This window comes from Eublepharis macularius, chromosome 7 (assembly GCF_028583425.1).
Source record: "Eublepharis macularius isolate TG4126 chromosome 7, MPM_Emac_v1.0, whole genome shotgun sequence".
NCBI lineage: Eukaryota > Metazoa > Chordata > Lepidosauria > Squamata > Eublepharidae > Eublepharis > Eublepharis macularius.
Window position 1 is genome coordinate 130,073,411 of NC_072796.1, and position 25,066 is coordinate 130,098,476.

Genomic DNA, 25,066 nt, shown 5'->3' on the forward strand with positions numbered 1-25,066 from the left:
GGCGCATACGTTTGCAAACAAAGGCTTGTAGTCCATTTGGGGGGAGGATTCTTAAAGCCATCATCAAAATAAAATGTGCAAAGTATCCTTTGGGTATCCCAAGCCTACATTTACAAGATTCTAGTATAATGACCGAAGAAGACCAACGACCAGTCGATAGAATCAGCAGAAGCCTTTTCTGGATTGTACCATCATGTTTGACTGCTGGAGGACATTAGGTTAATTTCATTTGGCAATTCTGCTCGGTGAGGGAAAAAAATTACGAGGAAAAATCACCATTATGGAGAAACAGGGCTGTTTTTTGGCTGGCACAATACACCCCAGGGGCTCAGCTTTCTCCCAACCATTGTCAGTGTGGGAGGAGGCAACTAGAGCGGCCAGGTCCCCTTACCCTCCCGGCACTCACCTTCCTGTTTCACTTCCAGGAAGTGACATCATCACGCAGGCCCAGGAGCATGCATTTCACACTGGGCTGATTTGGGCCCCGAACAGCCTGATTCAGCCCATTTGGGACCCAAGTCAGCCCACTGCAAAGCGCAAGAGGGCTCTTGGGGTGCCATGATGATGTTGCTCCCAGGAGTGACGTAGATGTGCTACCCTACAATGTCCCCTGGGAGGTCTGTTCCCCTACCTTTCCCCCTCCACCAGCCAGGTGAGTGTTGGTGGGGGGCAGAAGGTGAGAGTGGGGGATCCCCAACCCCCATCAGGGGAACGCTAACCCTAGAGGCAACAGCTGCACCAAGCTTAGGGTGCCAAAGTATCTTAGGCCAGACCTGCAGACTGTGTAGAGTAGGCAAAGCAAAACTTTTCTCCCTGATATAATAGTTATGTCTCTATAATCCAACAGCTGAAGTCCTCCCAAATTCTCTCCAGAGTTCCACCTATTTCCCTAATCCAGAAGAGTACCAGAAATGGATTAGGCTGCAAGGAAATAGCTTGATTTTAGGGAGGGCCTGTGGCTTAGCGGTAAAGAATTTGCTTTGCACGCAGAAGGTCTCAGGTTCACTTCCCAGCATCTCTATTTTAAAAGGACCAGGCAGGAGAGATGTAAAATATCTCAGCCTTAGAACTTGCAGAGCTGCTGCCAGTCTGAGTAGACAAGACCGACCTTGATGGACCAAGGGTCCGGTTCAGTATAAAGCAGCTTCTTGCGTGCAAACCAGCTGATCCTTTTGCCTGCAGAATAACGATGCAATTTTTGCTAATTCCCTCTATTTAGAGTTGCCAATTTCAATTTGAGAAATGCCTGGACTGGGTGGAGGTGGAGCCTGTAGAGGGTAGGGATTGGGGAGGGTTATAATGCCTTAGGAGCTACCCTTTAAAGCAACGATTTTCTCCATGGGAACTGATCTCTTTAGTCTGGAGATTAGTTGTAATTCTGGGAGATCTTAAAGACCTCACCTGGAGGTTGGCAACCGTCTTTTCTGCAGACCTCTGATTCATTCCTTGTGCTGTTTTTTTTGGGGGGGGGAGTCTTCTGTTCCCCAGGAACAGCATTTCAGGGGTATCCATTAGCTCAAGTTACATCAGTGCATAGTTCTCGTGGCCCCTTCTTACATGCTCAGGGTAATGCCAATCACTTCCTTCGGGTCAGGTTGCAATTTTCTCTAGGTCAGTTTTGAAAGGGATCCTGACGGCGTTTTGCCAGCTTCTGGGCATGGAGCACGGGGTCACTGGGTGTGTGTGGGGGGGGGAGGTAGTTGTGAATTTCCTGCATTCTGCAGGGGGTTGGACTAGATGACCCTGGTGGTCCCTTCATACCCCATGATTGTATGATTCTAAGGGCCAAGCTAGAAGTGACAAATTACACTTGAATGGCAAGTGATGGTGTTTTGCCATCTTCTGGGAATGGAGCAGGAGGTCACTGGGTGTGTGGGGGGGAGGTAGTCGTGAATTTCCTGCATTCTGCAGGGAGTTGGAATAGACGACCCTGGTGGTCCCTTTCTGCCCCCATGATTGTATGATTCTAAGGGCCAAGCTAGAAGTGACAAATTACTTTTGAATGGCAAGTGATCGAGTGGAGTGCAAGTGGAACACAAGTGAACAGGGAGGAATACATGTGAGGGCCAAGCTACCAGTGACGAATGACACTTGAACGGCAAGTGGATTGAGTGGAGGGCAAGTGAACAGGGAGAAATACACTTGCTGTTCAAGTGTCATTCGTCACTTGTAGCTTGGCCCTGAGTCTGTTCACTTGCCATTCAAGTGTAATTTGTCACCCTAAATAATAGGGAAGGGGTTGTCGAGAACGTGCCTTCCATTAACAGATATGATCAGAGGGATCCAACCCAAACCCTTCTGCCATCCACCTTAAGACTGAGGTCTGGATCCATCACAACACTGCGTCACTGTGCTGGTACATTCTTATATAGAATCACAATTAAAAGTTGCAAACCTAAGATTACTCCCTTGAAAATCCTATTGAAGCCAAGGACCTTAGTAAATGCATTTAGCATCTCAGCATATGCCTTTAAGAATCAATAGGTTAGCCAACTTGTCAGTGGTTTCATAATTATATTGTTATCATAGATATTCTACTCTTAATATATTTTATTAAAGATAAAAACAAATTCTAGGAACTTATTTCAATATACTCAGACGATAGGCATCAGGTAGCTAATATTATCACACTAGAATTCTCCCTCCTAGTCGCTTCCAAGCGAGTTTGTCTAAGTGAAATCAGTGGACTTTTATTTCCATGCAAATGTGTTTAGGATCAGGTTGGCAGCATCCAATTTTATATCCTGCTTCTCTGAAATGTGAGGAGCAGAGAAAGTACAAAGGGAGCCAAATTATCCGTGCATGAATAGATATGGATACCATATCTTTACCAACCCTGGATTCAGAGAAGAAAATCCAGAATAGCAAAGTCTGACATGGGCCTTTTTTGCACAGGCAATTTTTGCCACTTTTGGGTTTTCTTCCAAATTCTGAATGTTTAACTCCCCCTTCAGATTTCAATGTGGTGTTTCAAGGGTTCTCTTCCGAATTTTCCGCCTGTGTAACCCTTGTCCACTAGAGGGAGATAAAGTGTTGGGGTATTCCTTATAAGGAAAAAAAGGCGCAATTTTCCCTGAGAGATTGGAGGGCCTGAAGCTGAAGGGAGAAGCACTTTCTCCTCAGAAACACTCCTTTCTATGAACTCTGTATTAATGTTTTTAGGACTCCTGTGAAGAACAGAAGGCATCTCAACGTAGAGCACAGCTACAAGTTGCAGCAATTCAAGGGACTGACCACCGTACAGAAGTCAGAAAGACTGAGACCTGGGTCTGCTTGAGTAAAACAGGCCTGTTTTGTTACATGATTGTGGTTATACATGCTTTATTATTGTATTGTTCTAAATAAGATGGTTTTTTCAAGTTTGTTCATTGTAATCTTTTATAAATGCAAGTGTCACAAGGTGGGATCACACTGTCATAGACATGAACTCTCCCAGTTCTTAAATTAGATAAATCTATTTATTTGATATTGCCCTCGAACAAAACAGGTTACACCTGCACTTCTGCGAAAATTTGGAAGAGAACCCTTGAAACGCCACATTGAAATCTGAAGGGGGAGTTAAGCGTCCGGAATTTGGAAGAAAACCCGAAGAGGTATAGGGCCGAAAGTGGCAAGAATTGCCCGTGCAAAAAAGGCCATAGAGTTAAATCAGAAGAATAAAGCCGAACAAAATTTGGAGGACAAAGACTTATAATATGGCCAACGAGGGTGGGGTGTGATGGTTTCCCTGAATTACAACTGATCTCCAGACTACAGAGATCAGTTCCTCTGGAAAAAAAGGCAGATTCAGAGGGTGAATTCTATGGTGTCACATCAGTGCTGAGCTCCGTCCCCTCCCCAAACTCTGCCCTTCCCAGATTCACTTCCAAATTTTCCAGCCTGGAGTCAGCAATCCAACCAGGCCAACATTTAATAAAACACTTCGTTTAGCTTTATTGCCTATACAAGCCTCACTTGATAAAATAAAATATTAGGAGTGATTAAGGGAAGGACAGCTGGAATGCTGAGAACTGTAGGCTTCATTGACACTGCACAAAGATTTCCATCTTACTTTAATCAAAGGGATGCTGTGCCTATGCAAAGAGCATCCCTTTCACTGAAATTAATGAAGACCCCCACACACACACACTGTTTGCGCAAAAGTTCCATGAGTATGTCAGAGAATCTGCAGAGTTCCAGGTAGGAGAAGGCCTGAATTGCTGAAACATAAAGGGAAGAGATATCGGGCTGCATCCTGACTAAATTTTTCAGGGGCAAAGTTGAAATTTCCTGCCTCTTGCCACTGATTTCCACAAAATGCAGATAAGTGGATCCTGAAGAATGACATGAGGGGAGGAGGTCTGCAGTGGGAAGTAGGGGTACCATTTCCTCAGTAGGGGTGAGGAATCCCACGCCATGTTCCCATTGCCATTGGGAGAATTTTTTTTAACAAAAAACACTGCTGTGTGTGGCATAGGGTTGCCAGGCCCCCTCAACCTCCCAGCAGGGGATTGGGGCCTGGCACTTACCTGCGGGGGTGGGGAGTGAACATGCACAAAGCACGCATGTGCTCCCACAAGCACGATGACATCAATTCCAGGAAGTGACATCATCATGCGGCCCCTGGGAGCGCGCCCACTCTTTGCAGGGGCCTGGATTGGGGCCGCTGCAAAGTGCAGGAGAACTCCTGCCCTCCACAGCAGCCCAAAACGTTCATGTTGTTTAACGTTTACATTTTAAGTATTTTATAGTAATTTTATTTATATGCATGTATATATATATGGTTAGGATCACTTTCTCCAGTACTATTTCTTCACATCTCCACTGCAAATGTTATTACATGTTATTACATGCAAATGTTATTACATTCACCAGTCCCAAACATTTCACATGTTGTATGCAAACCTATTCATAGTTAGTCCAGTCGAAGCTGATTTATTCAGACAATTTGTCTATAGGAAACGGTGGGTTAATAAAGTCGGAAAGAGCGAGATGTTTTCTACTTACCATTGGGCAATACCATCAACATAATCAGCAGCAGCATTACCATCACTGTCTTTTCCAAACTTTCCCCTAGCGAATCAAGTAAAATGTTAGGTAGAGTGTGTGTGTGTTTCCTTTAAGAGACCTAAATATTGTTGTCCCTTGAAAAAACTATCTCTTCTGAATGAAGCTCGTTATAAAACGATACAGGTGATGGGAAAGACGGTATTACTCTACCATCTTGTTTTAGCACCAGAGTCTTTGGAATGTTGCCACAGCCGGCTTATCTACTGAAATAATTGCTTGCACAAAGCAAAGCCAAAGTATTTGGGTCTTTTTTTCATTTTAGCAAACAAGACAGTTAAGAGGGTGGAGCTCTGAGAGCAGTTTATAACATTACAAATGGGGGTCACAGAAAATGTTCTCCCTCTCAGAATACTACAAATTGGGGGATGACCCAGTGTAACTGATTGGAAATCAATTCCAGATAGAAAAAAATAAGTAGTAATGTTTCACATAAAGGATAAGTAACTTGGGGAACTCACCGCCACAGGATGAAAAGGGATTTGATAGGTTCATGGAGATGATGTCTCAGTGCCTATCAGCTAGGACAAAAAAGAAGAGCGGGGGCCACACCAAGGCAAAACAGAGGGGGAAATGGCAACTGGTGCAAAAGAAATAATCTTTAATAATAATGTAGAATAATAAAAATTCTTCCCTTTGCACTAATTGCCTTTTTTCCTTCGTGTCAGCTAGGACAAGCCAAATAAAGCTTGCTTATTCTATGCCTGATTTAGTACAGTTGAAATAGTTATCAAATGCAGCTCATGATAGTTAACCAAAATATCTCTGTGGCTTTTATCCAAAAGAGTAGGTGTATTTCAAGGAGATGATCATGGCGGCTTCTAGACAATAACAGCATATTGCTTTTATAAAGCACTTGCAACATACTTCACAAACACTTATCCTTTTCAGATGCTACAGTCACAAGCATTGGCAGCTTGCAAACTGGACATAACAGGAGCAAGCTCTACCCATAGTCACCATGTTGTGTGATCAGGTGTGTGTGTGGGGTGCCCTCAAGTCATAGCTGACTTATGGCAACCTCTGCTGGGGTTTTCATGGCAAGAGACTAACAGAGGTGGTTTGCCATTCCCTGCCTATGCAACCCTGGTCTTCGTTGGAGGTCTCCCATCCAATTACTAACCAAGCCTGACCCTGCTTAGCTTCTGAGATCTGACAAGATCGGGCTCACCTGGGCTATCCGGATCAGAGTGTGAACAGGGGTATCGTATGTATTTATCATGCACCTACAAATTTAATGCTCAGAAACTGACCAATAAACTTCTCAGCCTATAGGGCCAGGACACTGATTTGCGACAGACAGAATTTTACATAAGGCATGAGAGCGCTGTTGGCTCTTAATGAGCCATGTGTTGTTGCCTTGGATGGAGTAGCCAATCAGAAAGGTCCTGGAGAAGCTGTTGTGCCCTGCCCTCCTCTTTGCAGCTTGCTTTTGCTGTGAGTTGGCCCCTCCACCTTACTTGTAGATAATGAACAGTAACTGGTCTCCTTTTGAGGAATGCTTTGGGCCTTCTTCCAAGTGTCCGGGAAGGGGGACTTTCTTCTCCTGCGTCATGCTTTCCTTTGCAGAGGTGGTATTCTCTAATTGCCCTGGCCTTTTGGCTGGTTAGGCCATAACTAGTTTTGGCAGGAACAGTGCAAGTTCCTACACAACAGGTTGGGACAACTGGCAAGCACCCCGAGTCGTTGAAAGATGCGGGGCTGTTCCCAAGCTCCCTTTGGCTAGAGTGGCCTGGTGGGCTGGGGAGGGAATGCTCCTGGTGATGGAGCAGCATCAACCAAGCGCTTAGTTCCTGACATGGTGCATGGGAAGAGGGAGGTGAGGCTTAACGCCCCTTCCCACCGCTTTTACATCCTGGCGAGGATAAACAAAGCTGGTGGTAACTCTAGTTATGTTTAGAACCAGGGTGGTTTTGCGCAAAACACTGGTAACTGTGGTAGACTACTTATTAGCACCAGCTTATACTAATTCAGGGATATTTAACTGATCGGCCCGTAATAAACTGGTTGGCGCTCATAGTGGTATATCATGTCCTTATTTGGTACAATGGACTTTTCAAGGTTCATATGTACCAAGGCTTACATACTTAGTATATATACATGCTGCCTCTGTTCACACACTACAGTGTCTGCACATAACAAGAGGATCATGGATGTTGCATGCCCCTGTTACATGTGGTTACTGAGCCCCTGATACACACCATCTTTCAATGGATCTACTCTCTTGCAATATCTATCTATAACGTTTTATACCACTTGTTTACAAGTAGGTAACAGGAAGTAAGGCAGAGCAATATTACTATTCTTGGACAGCATTGAAGCCCCGGAGTACCTAGCTGAGTTTGTGGCCAATGTGAGATTTCTCGATGTGTAGACCAGTCTCACAGCCCCACCAAGACCCAATCGTTCAACTTTTTCCAGATTCTGTATCCCAGTCCCCCTTCTTGCATTTGTATCTTGGAAGTACCATCATTAATATGAAACACATATTTCCTTCCAAGTGCAACTTCCAGGAAGATGGAAAGGCATGGTATAGCCCATTCTCAACAGATCTCAGAAGTTAAGCAGTGTAAGCACTTGGTTGTGCGACCACCGAGTAAGCCTCTGCAGAAGAAGGCAATGGCAAACCACCTCTGCTTCTTGCTTTTCTTGAAAGCTCCTTGCTGGGGGTCAGCATAAGTCAGTTGAGACTTGATGGCACTTTACACACACGCACATTGTACAGGTGATGTTCTTGACGCCCGTGCGATGAAAAACTTCAGCCCGTTATGACTTGACAGCACATACATACATACATATGCAACTTCCCATATTCCCACCTTGAGAGAAGACTTAAAACAGGCACACAGGAAGCCCCAGAAAAGAAATATGAGAAACTGATATGCTCACTGCACAATATGAAACACTTCCCCCATCCCCGCTGTCTGTACAATCTAACTGAGAAACACTGCAGACCCAAAACGCATTGCTCATCATGGCACAGATGGGAAGTGCTGAAAAAGCACATCCTGTCACTGAATTGAGCTTTCTGGCTGTACCCTAAGACTTTAATCCCCCCAAACACCTACTGTATTCCATAGGGCTTACTTCTAAGTAAATATGCTTAGGACCACCCCCTGCACTGTACATTTGCTTCACGCCCCAGTCTGACATGGTGAGCCCACACACGTGTGCAGTGTGATCAGACACATGCTTACTCGGAAGGCGGTCTCACTGCTTTTGACTTGTCTTGCTCCCGAGTAAGCAGGCTTAGGGCTGAAGCCATACTCCACTGTTTTCCCTAGCAATTGTTTCCACAGTGTTGAAGTTGAGGAAGCCAGCTAAATTTCTCTCTTTCTCACCACACGTTCCCCTTCTTTCCAGACTAAAGCAAACTTACCTTCAGGCATATACCTCGAAAGCCAAGGAAGAGGATGGCAAAATGGGTTTTAAGAAGGTTCTGACTTTGTGATTTATACCCATTTCGCTGTTCCCCCCTTGCCCATGTGATTATTCTCTTCCGCAACCCCCATGTCAGCTTTTCTCAATCAGCCCTTTCATAAAATTTCGGCAGGTCACAATGCCCCTTCCGTGGGGGTTTAACATTATAGATCATTTATATACCTGGAGCTATATTAAATAGGCCTTTTTCTCCCGGGGAAGGCAAGTGAAGATAATAACATGGGCCCCGTTGTAATTAAAGAAACAATTGTCCCTCTGTTACCCATCTCCTGCGCAGTCATGTGACGCTTGCATTAAGAACTTAATAAGAAGCAACGTTCCGTGTTGAGAGACGGCTGGAAATCTAGACCACGGAACTGAGCCAGGCCTTGTTGGGCGCTGAAAAGCTTACCCAGTGCTAGAAAGCTTCAAAGGGCTGAGCAGCAGGGCTTGAAGATTTCGATTCGGAAGTCCTTGTGCCACTGGGGCACTAGTCGTACAGGGACCCTGATTCTAAATACAGCTTGGCTACGACTGCGCACATATTGACGTCTTGCCATCGCACGGCACAATGACAAAACCTGAGTGTATGGAAATACCTCTTTGTTATTCATCTACCATGGTTCCTTCCAAGAGTGCACGGTTTTCACCTTCTCCGCAGTCCCTTCACTATAGCCTTGCAAGGCTAGGCAATGCGGAAGTGCCTGGCCCAAGACCGACCAGGAACCTTCATGGTTGTGCAGAGATTCAAACCCAGGACTCCTCTACAATAGTTTGTCCCATTAACCTGTATATCCCACAGGCTAGCCTTCTGGCCCAGACTTTCAGCAGGACAAGTGTCTGCCTTAGCAACTGTTACTCTTTTAATGTCAGGGGCTGAACCTGGGACATTTTGCAAACAAAGCACATGCTCAACTTTTCAACTTAGCAGGGAGAGCAAAATTTGATATTCTCAAAACATATTTCCCAATACTTTCCCAGGCTGTGCAGTGTGCTGCTAGCCATATGCGTGTGGCAGTGTGGATAGTATGTTAGGCCAACGCTCCAAAGATTGGAGTTGAAATCCCTGCTGAGCTGGGTTTTTTAATAATGTTTTTATTTTACTTCATTTATATTAATGATAGGATGATGTATTGTCGAAGGCTTTCACGGCCGGAGAACGATGGTTGTTGTGGGTTTTCCGGGCTGTATAGCCGTGGTCTTGGCATTGTAGTTCCTGACGTTTTGCCAGCAGCTGTGGCTGGCATCTTCAGAGGTGTAGCACCAAAAGATAGAGATCTTTTGGTGCTCTCTGCATGACACTGAGAGATCTCTATCTTTTGGTGCTACACCTCTGAAGATGCCAGCCACAGCTGCTGGCGAAACGTCAGGAACTACAATGCCAAGACCACGGCAATACAGCCCGGAAAACCCACAACAACCATCAATGATAGGATGTTTTGGAGGTCTTTCATTCATAGGGTTGCCATAGATCAGAGGCGACTTGATGGCACATAACACACACTTCATTTATACTTCATCTTTCTCTCCAGTGAGGACCCCAAAGCACCTTGCATCGTTCGCCTCTCCTCCAGTTTATCCTCACAACAACCCTGTGAGGTAGGCTTAGGCTGAAAGCATGTGACTGGCCCAAGGTCAGCCAATGAGCTTCTATGGCAAAGTGGAAATTCGAACCTGGGACTCCCAGATTCCAGCCTGGCACTCTAAACACTTCACCACACTGACCTAATGAGCCGGGATACTCTTTGGGAGCCTCTCTCAGCTAAACCAACTTCACAAGGTTCTTGTGAGGATAATATTGTGAGGCATATACCCTGCTCTGAGTTCAGTGAAGGAACAATGGGTTTTTTAAAAAAAGTAATAAAATAAATGTATGAATGAGCCCTTAAGCAGCACTGGGCTGTTTGGAAGAGCAGGGCAGTCTGGGAAATGAAATTCAATTCTCATTTCACCAAATAGAGGTCAGGCCCTCTATTAAAACTCTACATGAAAACAGGATGGAAAGTCTGCAGGTGATCTCTGGAGACATCTCAGGAGACAGAAAAGGATGGGACGTCTGCAGGTGATCTTTGGAGGCATCTTAGGAGTCAGAGCAGGAACTGAGAAGAGCATCCAGAGGGCAACTTGTTCAGCTTTAGTGGCCCATATCTTTCACTGCCTTTCCTCATGATATGCAAAATGAATGACAAAAAATAACCCTGAAGCTTCATCTTCACTGGTGTTAGCCAGCACCATCCCTGGAGTAATTCCAGAGTTGCCCACTTTGATTTCAAAAATTCCAGTCTCTGTGGGTGTGGCTCAGGATGCAGCCCAGGTCAGGTTAAGGGAGGACCCTGGTGAACTGTAGCAGAAACTAGGGATGTGTGCTTTGGGGTTCTGATTCACGTTTTTAGCCAGAATCGGGCCCGATTTAGAAAGATTCGGGATTCTTGAATTAGCTGATTCAGGAATCCCAAAGCAAAGCTTTCCGAAGCGATTCGTATTGATTTGGAAAGCTTCGGTCAAAGCGGCAGCAGCCGCAACACTTTTCTAGCTGTTTGCATTTGTAAACAGCAAAAAAAGTTTCAAACTTCCCTCACCGCTGCTTTTTGGGAGGGGGAGGCGGAAGTTTGAAAGCAACACTTTTCTTGCCTCTTGCAAGCGGCAAGAAAAGCATTGCTTTCAAAGTTCAAACTTTAAAAAAATACATGTCCCCATGCTTGCATTATAGTGTAGAGAGAAGTTACTACATCACTGCTTGAATTCCAGGTGGTCCTGGCCATCCCAAACTTTTCCAATGCCCTCTGTTTGGTGTTGCTGTTAGAAGGCTACACGGGGGCATTGGGTTTTCATTATTCTTGTCCTTCCTACCTTCCCCACCATAATTTGAGCAATGAGTTATGTACAAAAGTGGACGTCAGGGAAATCCCCACAGCTACCAGACTGTTCTGCCACCGATCCAACCTCTCTCAAGTCAAGGAGACACTGTACGGGGTCGGCTGTCCAAAAAGCACACATAGACACCTCGTGCTTTGGCATGCAGCAGCAGACAAAATGAAGCCTGTGCTCAGCAACCCAAGGCCCTTACTACATGCACACGAGCTACATTGTTTGAGCATGCACAGGAGAAAAATGTTTGATGCTTTTGCTCAACACATATTCCAGTTTTGAGCAAGGAATTCTAGCAGGTAGCAACTAGCACAAAAGGCTGGGTTTGCACAGCCGCAAAATGCTGCTGCCATATTTTTCTGGCTAACTGCCGGTATGCAAGCAAGGAAGCCAGCCTTCTGATGTGGCTGATGCATCCTCTGGCACCCACCTGTGGGATGCGCAAATGTTCCTTCTTCCATTTCTACATTCATTTATGGGTGAAGGGGGCACCAGCAGTTTTGGTTCTATGCATTTCACTGTTGGCTTTGTAGATTTGTTTGTATTGTGTAAGCATGATGAATAGCTTGGGAAGGCAGTGTGGTGTAGTGGCTAGTGGCTTGGAGTAGGACCTGGGAGAACTGAGCCGATACCCATTCTACCATGAATCTTGCTGGGTAATCCCAGGCTGCTACTGTGAAGTCCCTCAGTCCAATTTACCTCACAAGGTTATTGTGAGGGCAAAATGGAAAATGGAGAACTACTCACACAGGCCTGAGGTCCTCAGATGAAGGACACGATTAAAATGTACAGTATGTGTGTTATGTGCTGTCAAGTCACCTCCGACCTATGGTGACCCTAAAGATCTCCAAAACATCCTATCATTAACAGACTTACTCAGACCTTGCAAACTGGAGGGCATGGCTTCTTTTACTGAGTCAAGCCATCTCGTTTTGGGTCTTCCTCTTTTCCTACTGCCTAAAATGAACTAGATAGACAGAAATGTGTTGATACTAAATTTATATGTGCGTGACATGAGTAATGATGCATAATTGACATTGGAGGAGGCAAACATTTTATGAGGGAAATTGTGTAAACAGAAAATGCAGTGGAAATAAATAATCTCAAGTATGAGTTGTAGAAGGAAGAAGCACACTCAAAATGGGGCCTTTTAGATCGAAACAAGAGGGATGGGAAATGCACAATATTCTCTACGCATGAAACTTTAGGAAGGGTCCACAATTGAAACTTTCTTCAGTGTAGACTCAACAGGCAGCAAGATTCCAAGATGGAGGCAAACTTTATTTCCTTGATCAGAACTGCCAGGCCTCCCTACACAGTGCCACCTAGTGGCTCTTAAGCAAATGCAGCTAATGTCACACCTAAGTCACTTCGGCAAGGCTGCATTGGTCCCACTTAGATCTCAATGAGCAGTGGGTTCCCCGCCCCCAGAACTTTCACAAGGCATCATAATACATCCATTTCCCTTGCAGCTTCCCCCTTTGTGACAATCTTTCCTAAGCCTGCTTGGCTATATTGATTTTGGAAAGATCACTGTCCAAGAAAGATGGATGCCATGTAGATGAGAAAGTGTAGATCTTGCCTGTCCCTGACTAGAGATGGGCACGGACAGAAAAAAATCTGAACATGATGTTTGTTGTTCGTTGCCATCCACGAACAGGGACTCACGAACAACCACGAAAATGACCCTGTCCACGAACATGTTCATGGTTGGCTGTTCATAGGGGTCAGCAGGCTCTCCTCCAGCCATCATCCAAGTTTGGTCAAGATCCCTACTGCACTACTCCCAGAAACCTGACCTAAGCAGGCACCAGGAAAGGTACCAATAATAAATAATAGCTTGGCCTCAGAGCCTGGCAGCAGCCCTGCAACCTGAGGGTGGGTAGATCCCTACCATACCACTCCCAGAAACCTTACCTGAGCAGGCAGCAGGGAAGGTACCAATAGTAAATAATAGCTTGGCCCCAGAGCCTAGCAGCAGACCTGGAACCTGAAGCGGTAGATCCCTATCCCACCACACACAAAGAAAATTCAAGCTCCAATGTACTCTCCCTGTTATCAAAATGTTAACAGCAACTCTCTCCTTCTCCACTGTCTGAAAAGTAAGCCAGAGATGGGAGCCCCCCTCCCCCCTGGTCTTTGCTCTCTTGTAACAAATTTGGAGCTCCACACTTGGAAGGAAGACTTGCCTATCAAGCTAAATTGGGCTTAGATTGGGGTTTCCAGGGCAACAGCAGGAGTTCAGACAGAGTTCAGATAACCCCTGCCTACATTGCCAAGGGAATTGATTGCAGGTGCCAGACTGTCTGGCTTGACGAACAGCAATGAACGAGGCTTGCAATGACCACCTGTTCATTTAGAATGAGGCCTCATGAACAGCTTATTCGCGAACAGCAGATTGGGCTGTTCGTGGCTTTTTTTTTTGTTCGTATAGCTGTTCATGCCCATCTCTAGCCCTGACCACAACTGCTCCATTCTCCATGCCCCAGTTCACTGTGACCTCTATACTCCCCCATGTCACCCGAAAGCTTTTCCAGATTTTTTTTCTTAATTGGTAATTAATATATCACTGTAGCAACTGGGACAGGGGAAATAACTTGCTTCTGCCACCATTGAGTAATATACATACGTCTGTAAACATCCTGGGACATAAAATCAACCTGAATATTTTTCAGACCAATCCGGTTACAGACAACCCAAGCTTTAAAAGAATGTGCTGTTGCAATGTTATTCCGACATTTATTTTTATTCAGATCTATTCATTGCTGTTTTGAATACAGTTGACAATCCACAGCTTGCATCCATTAACCACACTAATGAATACATCTCAATTTGCTTGTTGGATGTTCTGTTATTACACTGTTTAATCAGGGCTCAGAAGGGGAAACGTCCTACCCTACTCAGACAGACTTCTCCTTTTCCCTTTCTTCTAAAAGACAGCAAGGATTTCTTGCAGTCGACAATAGGCTGATACATCTTTTTGCCAGTCTTCTTGGGAATGATTCCTCTTGGAGATTTAAATGGATTTGCAAATGCTTGTGAGGCATTTTTGCTTTAACGCTGGAAGAACAAGGGGGAAATTGTCTTAAGAATCCAGCACACATATATAGTGAAGGCTCATACTCCTCCCCCAAATGGAAGTTCATACACACCTTTCTGGCTTTACCCACCCCGCTCGTCTGGTCCACCACATTGACCTCTGAAGGCCTTTGAACATATGCTGAATGCAGCTTTTCTGATACTGATACCCGGAGACAGCTAGCCAGAGCCAATCACCTAGAGAGAGGAGGAGCCCAGAAGGCCCATTTGGGAGCAAAACATTGGGAGGAGAAGATGGAACATGGGGGCAATGGTCTCTCCTGCTCCTTGAGAAGATGGTAGCATAAGAAACAGAATGGATCATAAGGAAGAGCTGCTGTAGCATAGTAGTTAAGTGGTTGGGCTGCAAATCAGCACTCTGCTGGTTTGAATCCCTCTACTGCCATGACCTCAGTAGGTGGCCTTGGGTCAGCCACTCCTCTCAGCCCCAGCTCCCCAGCTGTATTGTGGGGAAAATAAGAACACTGACTTTGTTCACCGCTTTGAGTGGGGCACTCATCTGTCTGCAAGAGCAGTATATAATCACAGTTGTTGTTGTTATTAATAATAATAAGAGCTGCTGTAGCATAGCAATGAAGTGGTTGGGCTGGGAATCAGCACTCTGTTGGTTCGACGCCCACGACTGCCTTGAGCTCAGCAGATGGCCTTGGGTAAGCCACTCCTCTCAGCCCCAGTTCTTCAGCTGTATTACGGGGATAATAATAACACTGGCTTTGATTACTACTCTGAGGAGCGCACTAATCTGTCTAGAAAGTGGTATATAAATGCAATTGTTATTGTTGTTAAAAGTGACATAGGCAGGTATACATTGTAGACTTTGTGGATGCCAGGTCTACAGCGATGTCAGGAATAAAGGGGAAAATTCAGGGATCCCGATTCAACTGGGTTACCCACTGGGCATCAGGACTGGACAGCCACCAGGTGTACTTAAAACTTGCCTAGTCCAAGCATTCTCAGATGTTAGGACTGCTACAGTGGTCAACTAATACACTTGGGTGGTGGGCAGAGTGAAGATCTTTCTGGGCTACTGGCAGTGAGCTACCAGTTTGGTGTAGTGGCTAAGAGTGGCAGGACTCTAATCTGGAGAGCCAGGTTTGATGCCTCACTCCTCCGCTTGAAGCCAGCTGGGTGACCTTGGGTCAGCCACAGCTCTCTCAGAGTTCTCTCAGCCCAACCCACCTCTTAGGGTGAGTGTCATGAGGATAATAATAACACACTTTGTAAACCACTCTGAGTGGGTGTTAAGTTGTCCTGAAGGGTGGTATATAAGTCTAATGTTATTATTATTATTATAAGCTGGGTTCCACTTGGGCTAAGTCTGTCATCCTCTTCTTGTAGGTACTTAAAACCTGGGCAGAGCCAGAGGCACAAGACCAATGGCTCTTGGTTTACAGCTTAGGGCCTGTGTTGGGTAGCCTCACCCAATAGCACTAGCCTGGCATCTGCTTATTTTGTTTCACTGTATTCATTAAAACTGTCGGTTTGCAGTTTCGTATCTGTCTGTAATCCGCTCGGAGTCCCTTCTGGTAGAAAAACTCCATGCAAATGCCATCAAACAATGGCTTGCTTCAGATACTTCCTCCTTAACTCTTTCTGGCCTGGTTTGCTCACTCATGTAGACGAGATAAAAACTTGCCCCATTACATTGAAAAGGGTTGGAAAAGATCCACTCGGAACGTCTACTTACTGTTTGAATAGGACATCCGTTTGACTTTGTCACAGACATATGCTGCGTTTTTCAAGAACCAGGAATAGTTTTCAATGCAGTATCTAGAGATTTCATCAGAATCAACGTATCAAAAGATTTTTTTCCCATTCATTTTTATTATAAGCCCTAGTCTAGTAGTTGCATGTGCACATAGAAAACTCCTATGCATCATATCACATGACATAAAGCTATTACACTGCTTTCCGTCTCAGAGTGTCTCTAAACACACATGTTCTTCACGTGTCAGGAGATACAATGTTAGCCAGAAAGCACAGTTTCGAAAGACAGAGCTGGCGGGGATCGCTCCAGAGGGGACGGATTTTCTCACAGCCCTCCGCTGCCTCTGGCGTCTCCCCTTCCGGAGCCTTTGCCCTGCTGAGGCTCAGTTAATTCAAAGTTTTAAGCAGCAAGGGTGGCAGGGTAAAAGCTACAGAAGGGACAGTCCAGCACACCTCCCAAAACTCGACAAACGTGTGCCCAGGCATCTCATGTCGAGAGACTCTCCAAAAAATGGGGCACAACCAAGTTTTACAGCATTTTATGGTCACATCACACTCCACTGGTGACCAGGGGGTCCTTAGCTCTGACCCGCTGATCTTCATTCCCACTGATTTGGAGCACCAAAACTTTCTTGGGATTCAGTCCCACGCATTACAGGAACCCCATGGAGCTTTTTGCTTTGATCAGAATTATTGTCATGATTCCTTGCTGATACCCAGATTGTCTTCTTCTGAACTTGTGCTTAATAAAGCTCGAAACTTGAACCGTGCATGTAGCATCGGGAATGGCTTTGGGAACACAGGAAGCTGCCTTACGTTGAATCAGATGATTGGTCTCTCAAGGCCAGCATTGCCTGCTCTGACAGGCAGCTGCACCCCAGAGTCTCAGGTCAACGTCTTGCACATCACCTACTGCCTGACCCTTTTAACTGGAGATGCCGGGGATTCAAGTTGAACCAAATGTGTCGTTTGGCCCTCAGTGATTTCATCCCAACACAGAGTGGAGCATGTTTAAGGCCACTGCTGTCAATGAGCTTTAATTTGGTTTTAACCAAACATGGAACAAATCAGAGCTGCTGAAGGGGAAGGGGGGCTACAAAACCCTAGTCCTCAAGTTGCCTGGAGAGGGCCACAGAGCCAGCCAAGGTGCCACTTAAGGCTGCCAAGCCCCCGGTAGGGGTGGGGAACCTCCTGCCTCGAGCTCTTGCTGCATGTCATTGCTTGATGGGGACATTTTTCTTTTAAACTCTCCAGCATTTGAAGCCTTATGACATCACTTCCTGGAAAACCCAGAAGCAATGACAGTCTCGCTAGGAATCCCCAGAAACTCTATGCTTTCATCATAGAGTTTCCAGAAACTGTGGTTTTACTGTACAATTTTCAGCAATTCCTAGAGCTACCATCATGGCTTCCACATTTTCCCAGTAGTTGATGGCATCACACTCGCAATGCCACTGTCCTCCAGTATGTCCCCATCCTCAACCCTTCCGTCATTTGCCAAGCTCACCATGGCAACCATAGCAAGGTCAGGCAGCAGCAGCACATCCATTTTAATCAAGCATCTTTTGTGTATTCTTATAAACTGAGGAAGGCCCAAATGTGCGTGAGGAAGGGCACAGAGAAAATCTTGGAGGGGGACCCTTGGTGGCTCTTGGCTATGATCAAGGATAGAAACATGGCACAGCATGTAGAAGAGAAGCAGAGAACCTTAATGCTAGGGTTGCCAGCTCTGGTATAGGAAATTCCTGGAGATTTGGGCATGAAACCTGGGGAGGACAGGTTTGGGGGAGGGGAGCCAGGTAAATGCCATTGAGTCTACCCTCCATAGCAGCCATTTTCTCCAGGGCAACTGATCCCTGTCATCTGGAGATCAGTTTTAATTCCAGGAGAAATCCGGGCCCCACCTGGAGGTTGGCAAACCTAGATGATGCCCTGATGTTTAAGAGGAAATGGCTTTATATTTGAAGTTCAGTTTTTAAAGGAGCCATTGCTCTTTTTTTTTGCCAGTTCAATTCTTGACATCCTAAAAAGAATCCTAAAAATGTTTATCATCCATTCTGCAAATGGAAACCCTTTCCCCCAACAAAGCAAATCTGGAGTTTGCAACGCAAACTTTGGATAATGTGTTTTTGAATCTCCCCTTGCCCCTCCCCCCATATTCAGGTTCCTGAATAAAAATAAAAATGGTTCTACCTGTTACCTCATCGTTTCTTCTCTTGAGTATCTTCTGTCCCTCATGCAGAGACACTGCTGAAAAAATTTACACAGCTCCATGACGCAAGGATTTATCTTAGGAGCAACAGCGGTGGCAGCAGGCAAGGTTAAAACTGTGTCTCTTTTGGGAGCCTGCGGACATCCTAGGAAAAAAAATACAATCCCAAACTAGTGCTTGGTAGGTAGATCAAGATAGGTAGCCATGCTAGTTTGTCTGTAGCACTAGAAAAGAGCAAGAGTCCAGTAGCACCTCTAAGACTAACAAAATTTGTGGTAGGGTAGGAGCTTTTGTGAGCCACAGCTCACTTCTTCTGAATGAAGAAGGGCACTGCTTTTAGGCGCTATTTTAAAGTGAGTGAGTCCGGAATATCTCACAATTTTTCTGCCTTCCGATGTCGTCGCATCACTTCATTCTTACTAAAAATGTGAAGAAAAAATTAAGAATTTGAAAATGGTGGTTGGCTACAATGGAAACCAAGATGGTTCAGTTCACATTTTGCTCCTTTTTTGCCCCCTCCCATTTGCCAAAAAGGGGGCTGCAAACAAGGAAGTGGAACTGCAGAGAAGGGCATTCCAACTCAGTCTCCACTGTTATGAGAAATAGTCACTGATTGACACTCTTATCCTTTCATCAGCCATTAGTAAGTTAAGCTACACAGTTTGAGGTAAAATATAGTATGTGGTGCTGGAGGATAATTTTATGGATACAATGTACTGTCCAAAAGACAAAAAAAGTGGGTTCTGGAACAAGTCATGCTAGAGTTCACCTATGGGCAAAATTGTAGGAAAATATAGCAGAGATTGTGCAAAGATTGTGCATTGGAAATAATGAGAATAGACTTACACACACTAGAGTGTAGCTCTGTAAGAATACTAAAGGATAAAAATTAGGGAGAAAATAATAAATTGCTAAGCTGACTACATCTTGCTAGATAAGTGACTTAGAGTAGAGACAAGAAGTGAAAAAGTGAAAGTGAACAAAGAGCAATAAAACTTCAGAACATAGCATGAATTTGTATTGTCGAAGGCTTTCACGGCCGGAGAACGATGGTTGTTGTGGGTTTTCCGGGCTGTATTGCCATGGTCTTGGCATTGTAGTTCCTGACGTTTCGCCAGCAGCTGTGGCTGGCATCTTCAGAGGTGTAGCACCAAAAGACAGAGATCTCTCAGTGTCACAGTGTGGAAAAGATGTAGGTCATTTGTATCTACTCAGGAGGGGTGGGGTTGAGCTGAGTCATCCTGTAAGAGTTTCCCAGGGTGTGGAATGCTAATGGTGGGAGGCTTCACTGTATCCTGAGGAGGTTCTTTTGCATATGGATTGGTGCTTGATGTGCTAACCTTCTCTGCGGGGCTATTGTCGGGTGTAGAGTGTTTTGTTAGCCTGGTGTTTTTCAGAACTGGAAACCATGCTCTGTTCATTCTTAAGGTTTCTTCTTTCCTGTTGAAGTTTTGCTTATGCTTGTGAATTTCAATGGCTTCCCTGTGCAGTCTGATTGCCCCCAATAAACAAACTGCCCAATAGAAAATCCTAATCCTACTTCATTATGCTTAGTGACTCCCCTTTCTATGGCGGGAATCTTATTCGAAGCTCTAATGGTTACATTCAAAGTATGTTTACTAATTAAGTAGGTAACACAAACAGTTTAACTCTTTCATGACTGAAATGAAAACACTTGCTAATTCCCACAAAAACCAGAGGGGCGAGAGGGGCAGAGAGAATGTACCTCCCACAAGCATGCAAAGTGCATGCACCCCTGAGCCCACCCGTCACACCATAAAATGTTCATTTTCTGGTGCAATGTGGAAGCTACAGGTCATGCCAGGGGCGGCAACCTGCTAACAATTGCCCCCAAACTTAGTGTTTGGGGGTGATTTTAAGCGAACCATCCCCTGGCACAATCTATAGCTTTCACAGTGTGCTGGAAAATGGCATCATTTTCTAGCATGACAGGTAGGCATGAGAGCTTTGCACACATGTGTCCTCCAGGTGCTTCCCCTCTCACAGCCAGGTGAGTGGAGGTGAGGGCAGGGGCTAGGGGCAGGGAGCTCATGGCCCAGGTGTGAGACGGTGGTGGTTGGCAGTCCTCCTGAGTCAAGCCTGAATTCTCTTTAGAAGCTAAAAAGACTAAATTATAGCTATTGTTCTTAGGTCACATCATGAGAAGACTCACTGGAAAAGACAATAATGCTCGGAAAAGTTGAAGGCAGTAAGGAAAGAGGAAGACTCAACACGAGAGGGATTGACTCAATAAAGGAAACCACGGCCTTCAGTTTGCAGGACCTGAGCAAGTCTGTTAAAGATAGGATGTTTTGGAGCTCATTCATTCATAGGTTCTCCATAACTTGGAAGCGTCTTGATGGCACATAACAGGCACATGATCCTTTCCTGGACAGTCCCGCTTCAGCTTTATCCATTTGCAGCCTCAAGTACATGCAAGTTTCCTGCTACTAACATAAACAAAACATAGCAAGTACAAGGCATCTGGCACTCCCACTTGGGCCAGTACACCAGTGTGCACACAGCTAACATCTTGACCTCACACCTCATGTGCACTGAAAATCTCTTAGGTATACAGCTCAAAAGAACATAATGTGTGAAGCAGATCAAAGCCAACCCACACAATTTCTAACCCATCAAACCTACTACAACTCACTGGCCTATAGAGCGTGGACTACCAGAAGATGCATGACAAATCCCCCTCCCCCAAACTTTTTCTTGTCCCAGGAAGACTGCAAAATCAGGCTCTCTTAACCTAGGTGGTTCACCATATATGGCTGCCTTGGTATTGGCAAACTGATTCCTAGCATAATAATTTGCTTGCTGCCTAAAAACTATAATACAGATCTTTTTTGTTGTCGAGTGCTTGTCCACGTTTCCACTTCCTCCTCCATTCTGCAAGTACTTCCTCCGGCATCTTGGTGGCAGCTTAGCTAATAATTTACAGCAACGGGAAAAATCAGGGAACGCTCCCGCTCTGACTCCACACCAACAGCATTGCACAGTCAATGGAGGAAGTGGAAACATCTGCCAAAGCAGCCCAGTTGAGTGCTTGCCCACAGCATAAATGACACATCTTCTATGCATCCACAGTGGACCAAACTTTCCGGACAATTAATCTGCTTTTAACTCCAAGAAGCAGCATGAGATAGACTGTGACACAAGCACATGACATCAGTCACACGACATCATGATCACATGACAGGAAAAGGAGGAGCCAGAGTTATGATCTCATTGGCATCAAGACCAGCATAACCAGGGATATAAACCACAGAAGGAGGTATAAGATACTGAGGAACAAACCAAAGGTCAGAGCCCAGAAGGAACCCTCTCAACTGCTGAAAAAACTCAGCACACTGTCCTGCTCCTCAACTGGAGGTGAGGCTGTGGCTCAGTGGTACAGCATCTGTTTTACGTGTGAAAGACCCAAGGTTCAATCCCCCAGCATCCCCGCCCCCCAGTTTTTTAAAAAAAGGATCAGGTAGCAAGTGATGTGAAAGACCTCAACTTGGGACTCTGGAAAGCTGCTGATAGTAAGAGTAAACGATACTATCTTAGTAGAATGCAGCTTCAAGCGTGCTCCTCTCAGCAAAGAGGAGAAGGTGTGGCACTTTTGCTCTCTATACATATATATAAATAATTATAACAACAACAAATGCACTTATATACCTATCTTCTAGAAAGATTAGTGCCCCACTCAGAGCTGTGAACAAGGTCAGTGTTATTATTATGACCACAATACAGCTGGGGAGCTGGGCTGAGAGGAACGGCTTGCCCAAGGCCACCTGCTGAGCTCATGGCAGTAGTGGGAGTTGAACCAGCAGAGTGCTGATTTGCATCCCAACCACTTCACTGCTATGCTACAGCAGCTCATAATACTAACTGCAGTTATATACCCCTCTTCTAGGCAGATCAGTTCCCCACTCAGGCTGGTGAACAAGGTCAGTGTTATTTTTATCCTGACAATGCAGCTGGGGAGCTGGGACTGAGAGGAGTGGCTTACCCAAGGCCACCTGCTGAGCTCATGGCAGTATTGAAAGTTGAACCAGCAGAGTGCTGATTTGCAACCCAACCACTTCACTGCTATGCTACACTATAGCAGCTCATGACCCAGCAAATGGGGCTCTACCATTTGCCTGAAGGTCCTTTCCACGGAGAGCAGACAACAGCTGTATGCATCCCACACTCATGGTGGCCCAGAAGCATCTAAACAAGTCCAACCAATCTGGTGTGTGGTCACTGGTGCTTGTTCCTCTGGTCCAAAACGGACCCCTTTCCTACTTAGAATCATTTTCAGATAACATGAGTCCTGCTGGCTCAAAAACCATCCCGGCTCCACATCTTTGTCGCATCCAGAGGCACTTTTGCAAGAGGGACACTTGCGGTCATAAGAGCCACATTGGCTATGCATTTGAAATCAAGACTCAGCTGTACAATTTGCAAGAACTCTCCACTCTAATCTCTTTGGATAAGGTAATTGGGCACATGCTTCGCATTCTTTATGGATTTGGTTATGTTACATGATAGGAGAGGTTAGGGAGGTGACACTTAAAGTAATGAAGCACTGTTGAAATATACTCGAGCTGTCAGAGGCTGACGTGAATTTAATATAAAATGGCATTCGCTGATGGCAAAGAAATAAAGATGTTGTCATCTTCAAAGAGATGGCCACAAAGCTACTTTAAGAGCTGGACAAGTGAGGTCTTGCTATTCTCCAACCCACACATTTTCCTGGCCAAATGCAAAAAACAGTGTAGTGACTGCTAGATTTGAAAAGATAAGAGCAGAATTCAAATAACCAATCAGCCATGAAGACTGATGGGCGACCTCCGACCAGTTAGGATCTCATAACCTAACCTACCTTGCAAGGTTGAGGCAAGGATAAAGTGACAAAGGAAAACCCATGGACGCTGCCCTAAGCTCTTTTGAAGGAAAAAATGAAAAACAACTATGAAAATAGAGGTATAGAGAATAGCCACTGATTGTACCCACATTGCAGGCAGGTAGAAACATATTTATGTACACTGCTAGCCATCTCAAAATACACAACCAGACTATTTTCCGGTTTCCAGGATTGCCATATAAGTGATTCAACTAGAAGATGCGTTTTCTGCCAGTTTCTTACTGGCTCAAACAGATGAGACAAAAACCAAACATCTCATTCTAGCCACAAAATGCAAACTGGAGGCATGTGCAGCCTCTATTTGCCTTGGGGACACGTGTGTAGGGAGAGACGGTTTAACCCTTTAATCCCCACTTGCTTTCACTATTGAAAACCAGCTCCCTCACTCTACAATTAGCATTTTAAAGGAGAAGATGTATCCTTCACACACATACATTCCATCTTTTAAAATAAAACAGATGTCCAGTGACAATGTTAATTAGGTCTGCCGTTCATGTCTAAAATGGCACATTTCTTGATTAGATTTTAATGCTTCGATAGCTCTGTCCAACTTCTCCAGTTAGATGTGGTCCTCACTTTGCTTCACTGATTTCTCTTTGATTGTTATTTCAAACTGGCCTCTCTCTATAACATCTTCCCACACTTGCCCATATGTGGCTTATAACTCCAAGAATAAATAACTGCTATGGATGTATACTCTATTCAGCTTTTGTCTGACTGACAAAAGCTTATGCAGGAATAAAAACTTGTTAATCTTTACCATTGGACTTCAGTTTAATTTTGCTGCAACAGATTACCATCGCCACCTCCCTGAAACAGTTTCTTTAAAAATGCTAACAAGCAAAGTATAAAAGAGCAAAACTGAATGGCGATTGAAGGGTTAAAGTACTTCTGCCTTTCCAGCACAGCCCAGAGGAACATTGAGGCTCCACTAATCTACGATTTCTGATTCATGAATGATATGCAAGATCTTTGTCAGAGTCCTAAGAGATGAGAATGAAATTCCTCTCGATGATGAATGCTTTAGTTTACCATCTTGAAGCTGGATAAATTGAAATAGAGGCTGACGGTTGACTACAAGAGGGTTAAATGTTTTGTTGATGCTGGTGGTGTAGGTTTACCTGCTTGCAGTCGGGGCATAATATCTTGATCTTTGAGTTTTATCTTGGTAGTAAATCTGTATCATCGACAAGTATCACATGAGCTGGTACCTCTCCAAGCTCTTACTATGCCCTTTGCCTTAATCAAAGGAAGAATTATTGAAATAATGACAGTGAGGTTGATTTCATTTGTTTTAATATTAAAGGTACTAAACTCTAGCCTATAAATACAATCTCATTAACATCAATTGTAAAACAAAAAAACCTCTCTCGGGATGATCTTTTAGAAGATGGGGTCATATTCAGTCATAGCATCCAAAGGACTTGGATAGCCTTTTCTTGGAACTATTTATCAGAATGCTTCGAAGGATCACCCAACTTGCAATTTCATCACTCAGGAAACCAGATGCTTGGTGACATCTCTGCCCCCACCTTGTCATAAGACCCCTGCTCAACCGCCAGGGATAAATGGGCCATTTCAAAAGCTGGGTGGGGGAGGGGAAGCGATGTTTTTGGAGGATGAGAATGAGCACGTTCACTTGTTCCTTCTTCAGGGGACAACTGCTTCATTCTTCTCAGACTTTCCACTTCTTGCCTGAAAAATATATTTGTGAGCAACATATGTGTATTTAAACATAGTCAGCCAAGGGAAGTGGTACAAGAAAGACGTTGGGTGGAAAAGAAACCTTACCTGCTACCATTTTGAAGCAC

General features: G+C 44.9%; 1 protein-coding gene across 1 annotated transcript in view; it reads right to left on the reverse strand.

The window, feature by feature from the left end:
* Positions 1-14,350: 14,350 nt before the first annotated feature.
* HHLA1 (HERV-H LTR-associating 1) overlaps positions 14,351-25,066 on the reverse strand; it is a 43,870-nt gene continuing 33,154 nt past the window's right edge. Inside the window, exons 14-16 of the mRNA XM_054985905.1 lie at positions 18,341-18,497; positions 16,121-16,203; positions 14,351-14,394 (exon numbers count right to left, since the gene is read on the reverse strand). Of these exons, the coding sequence (XP_054841880.1) occupies positions 14,351-14,394; positions 16,121-16,203; positions 18,341-18,497 (284 nt within the window). The remainder of the gene's footprint in view (positions 14,395-16,120; positions 16,204-18,340; positions 18,498-25,066) is intronic.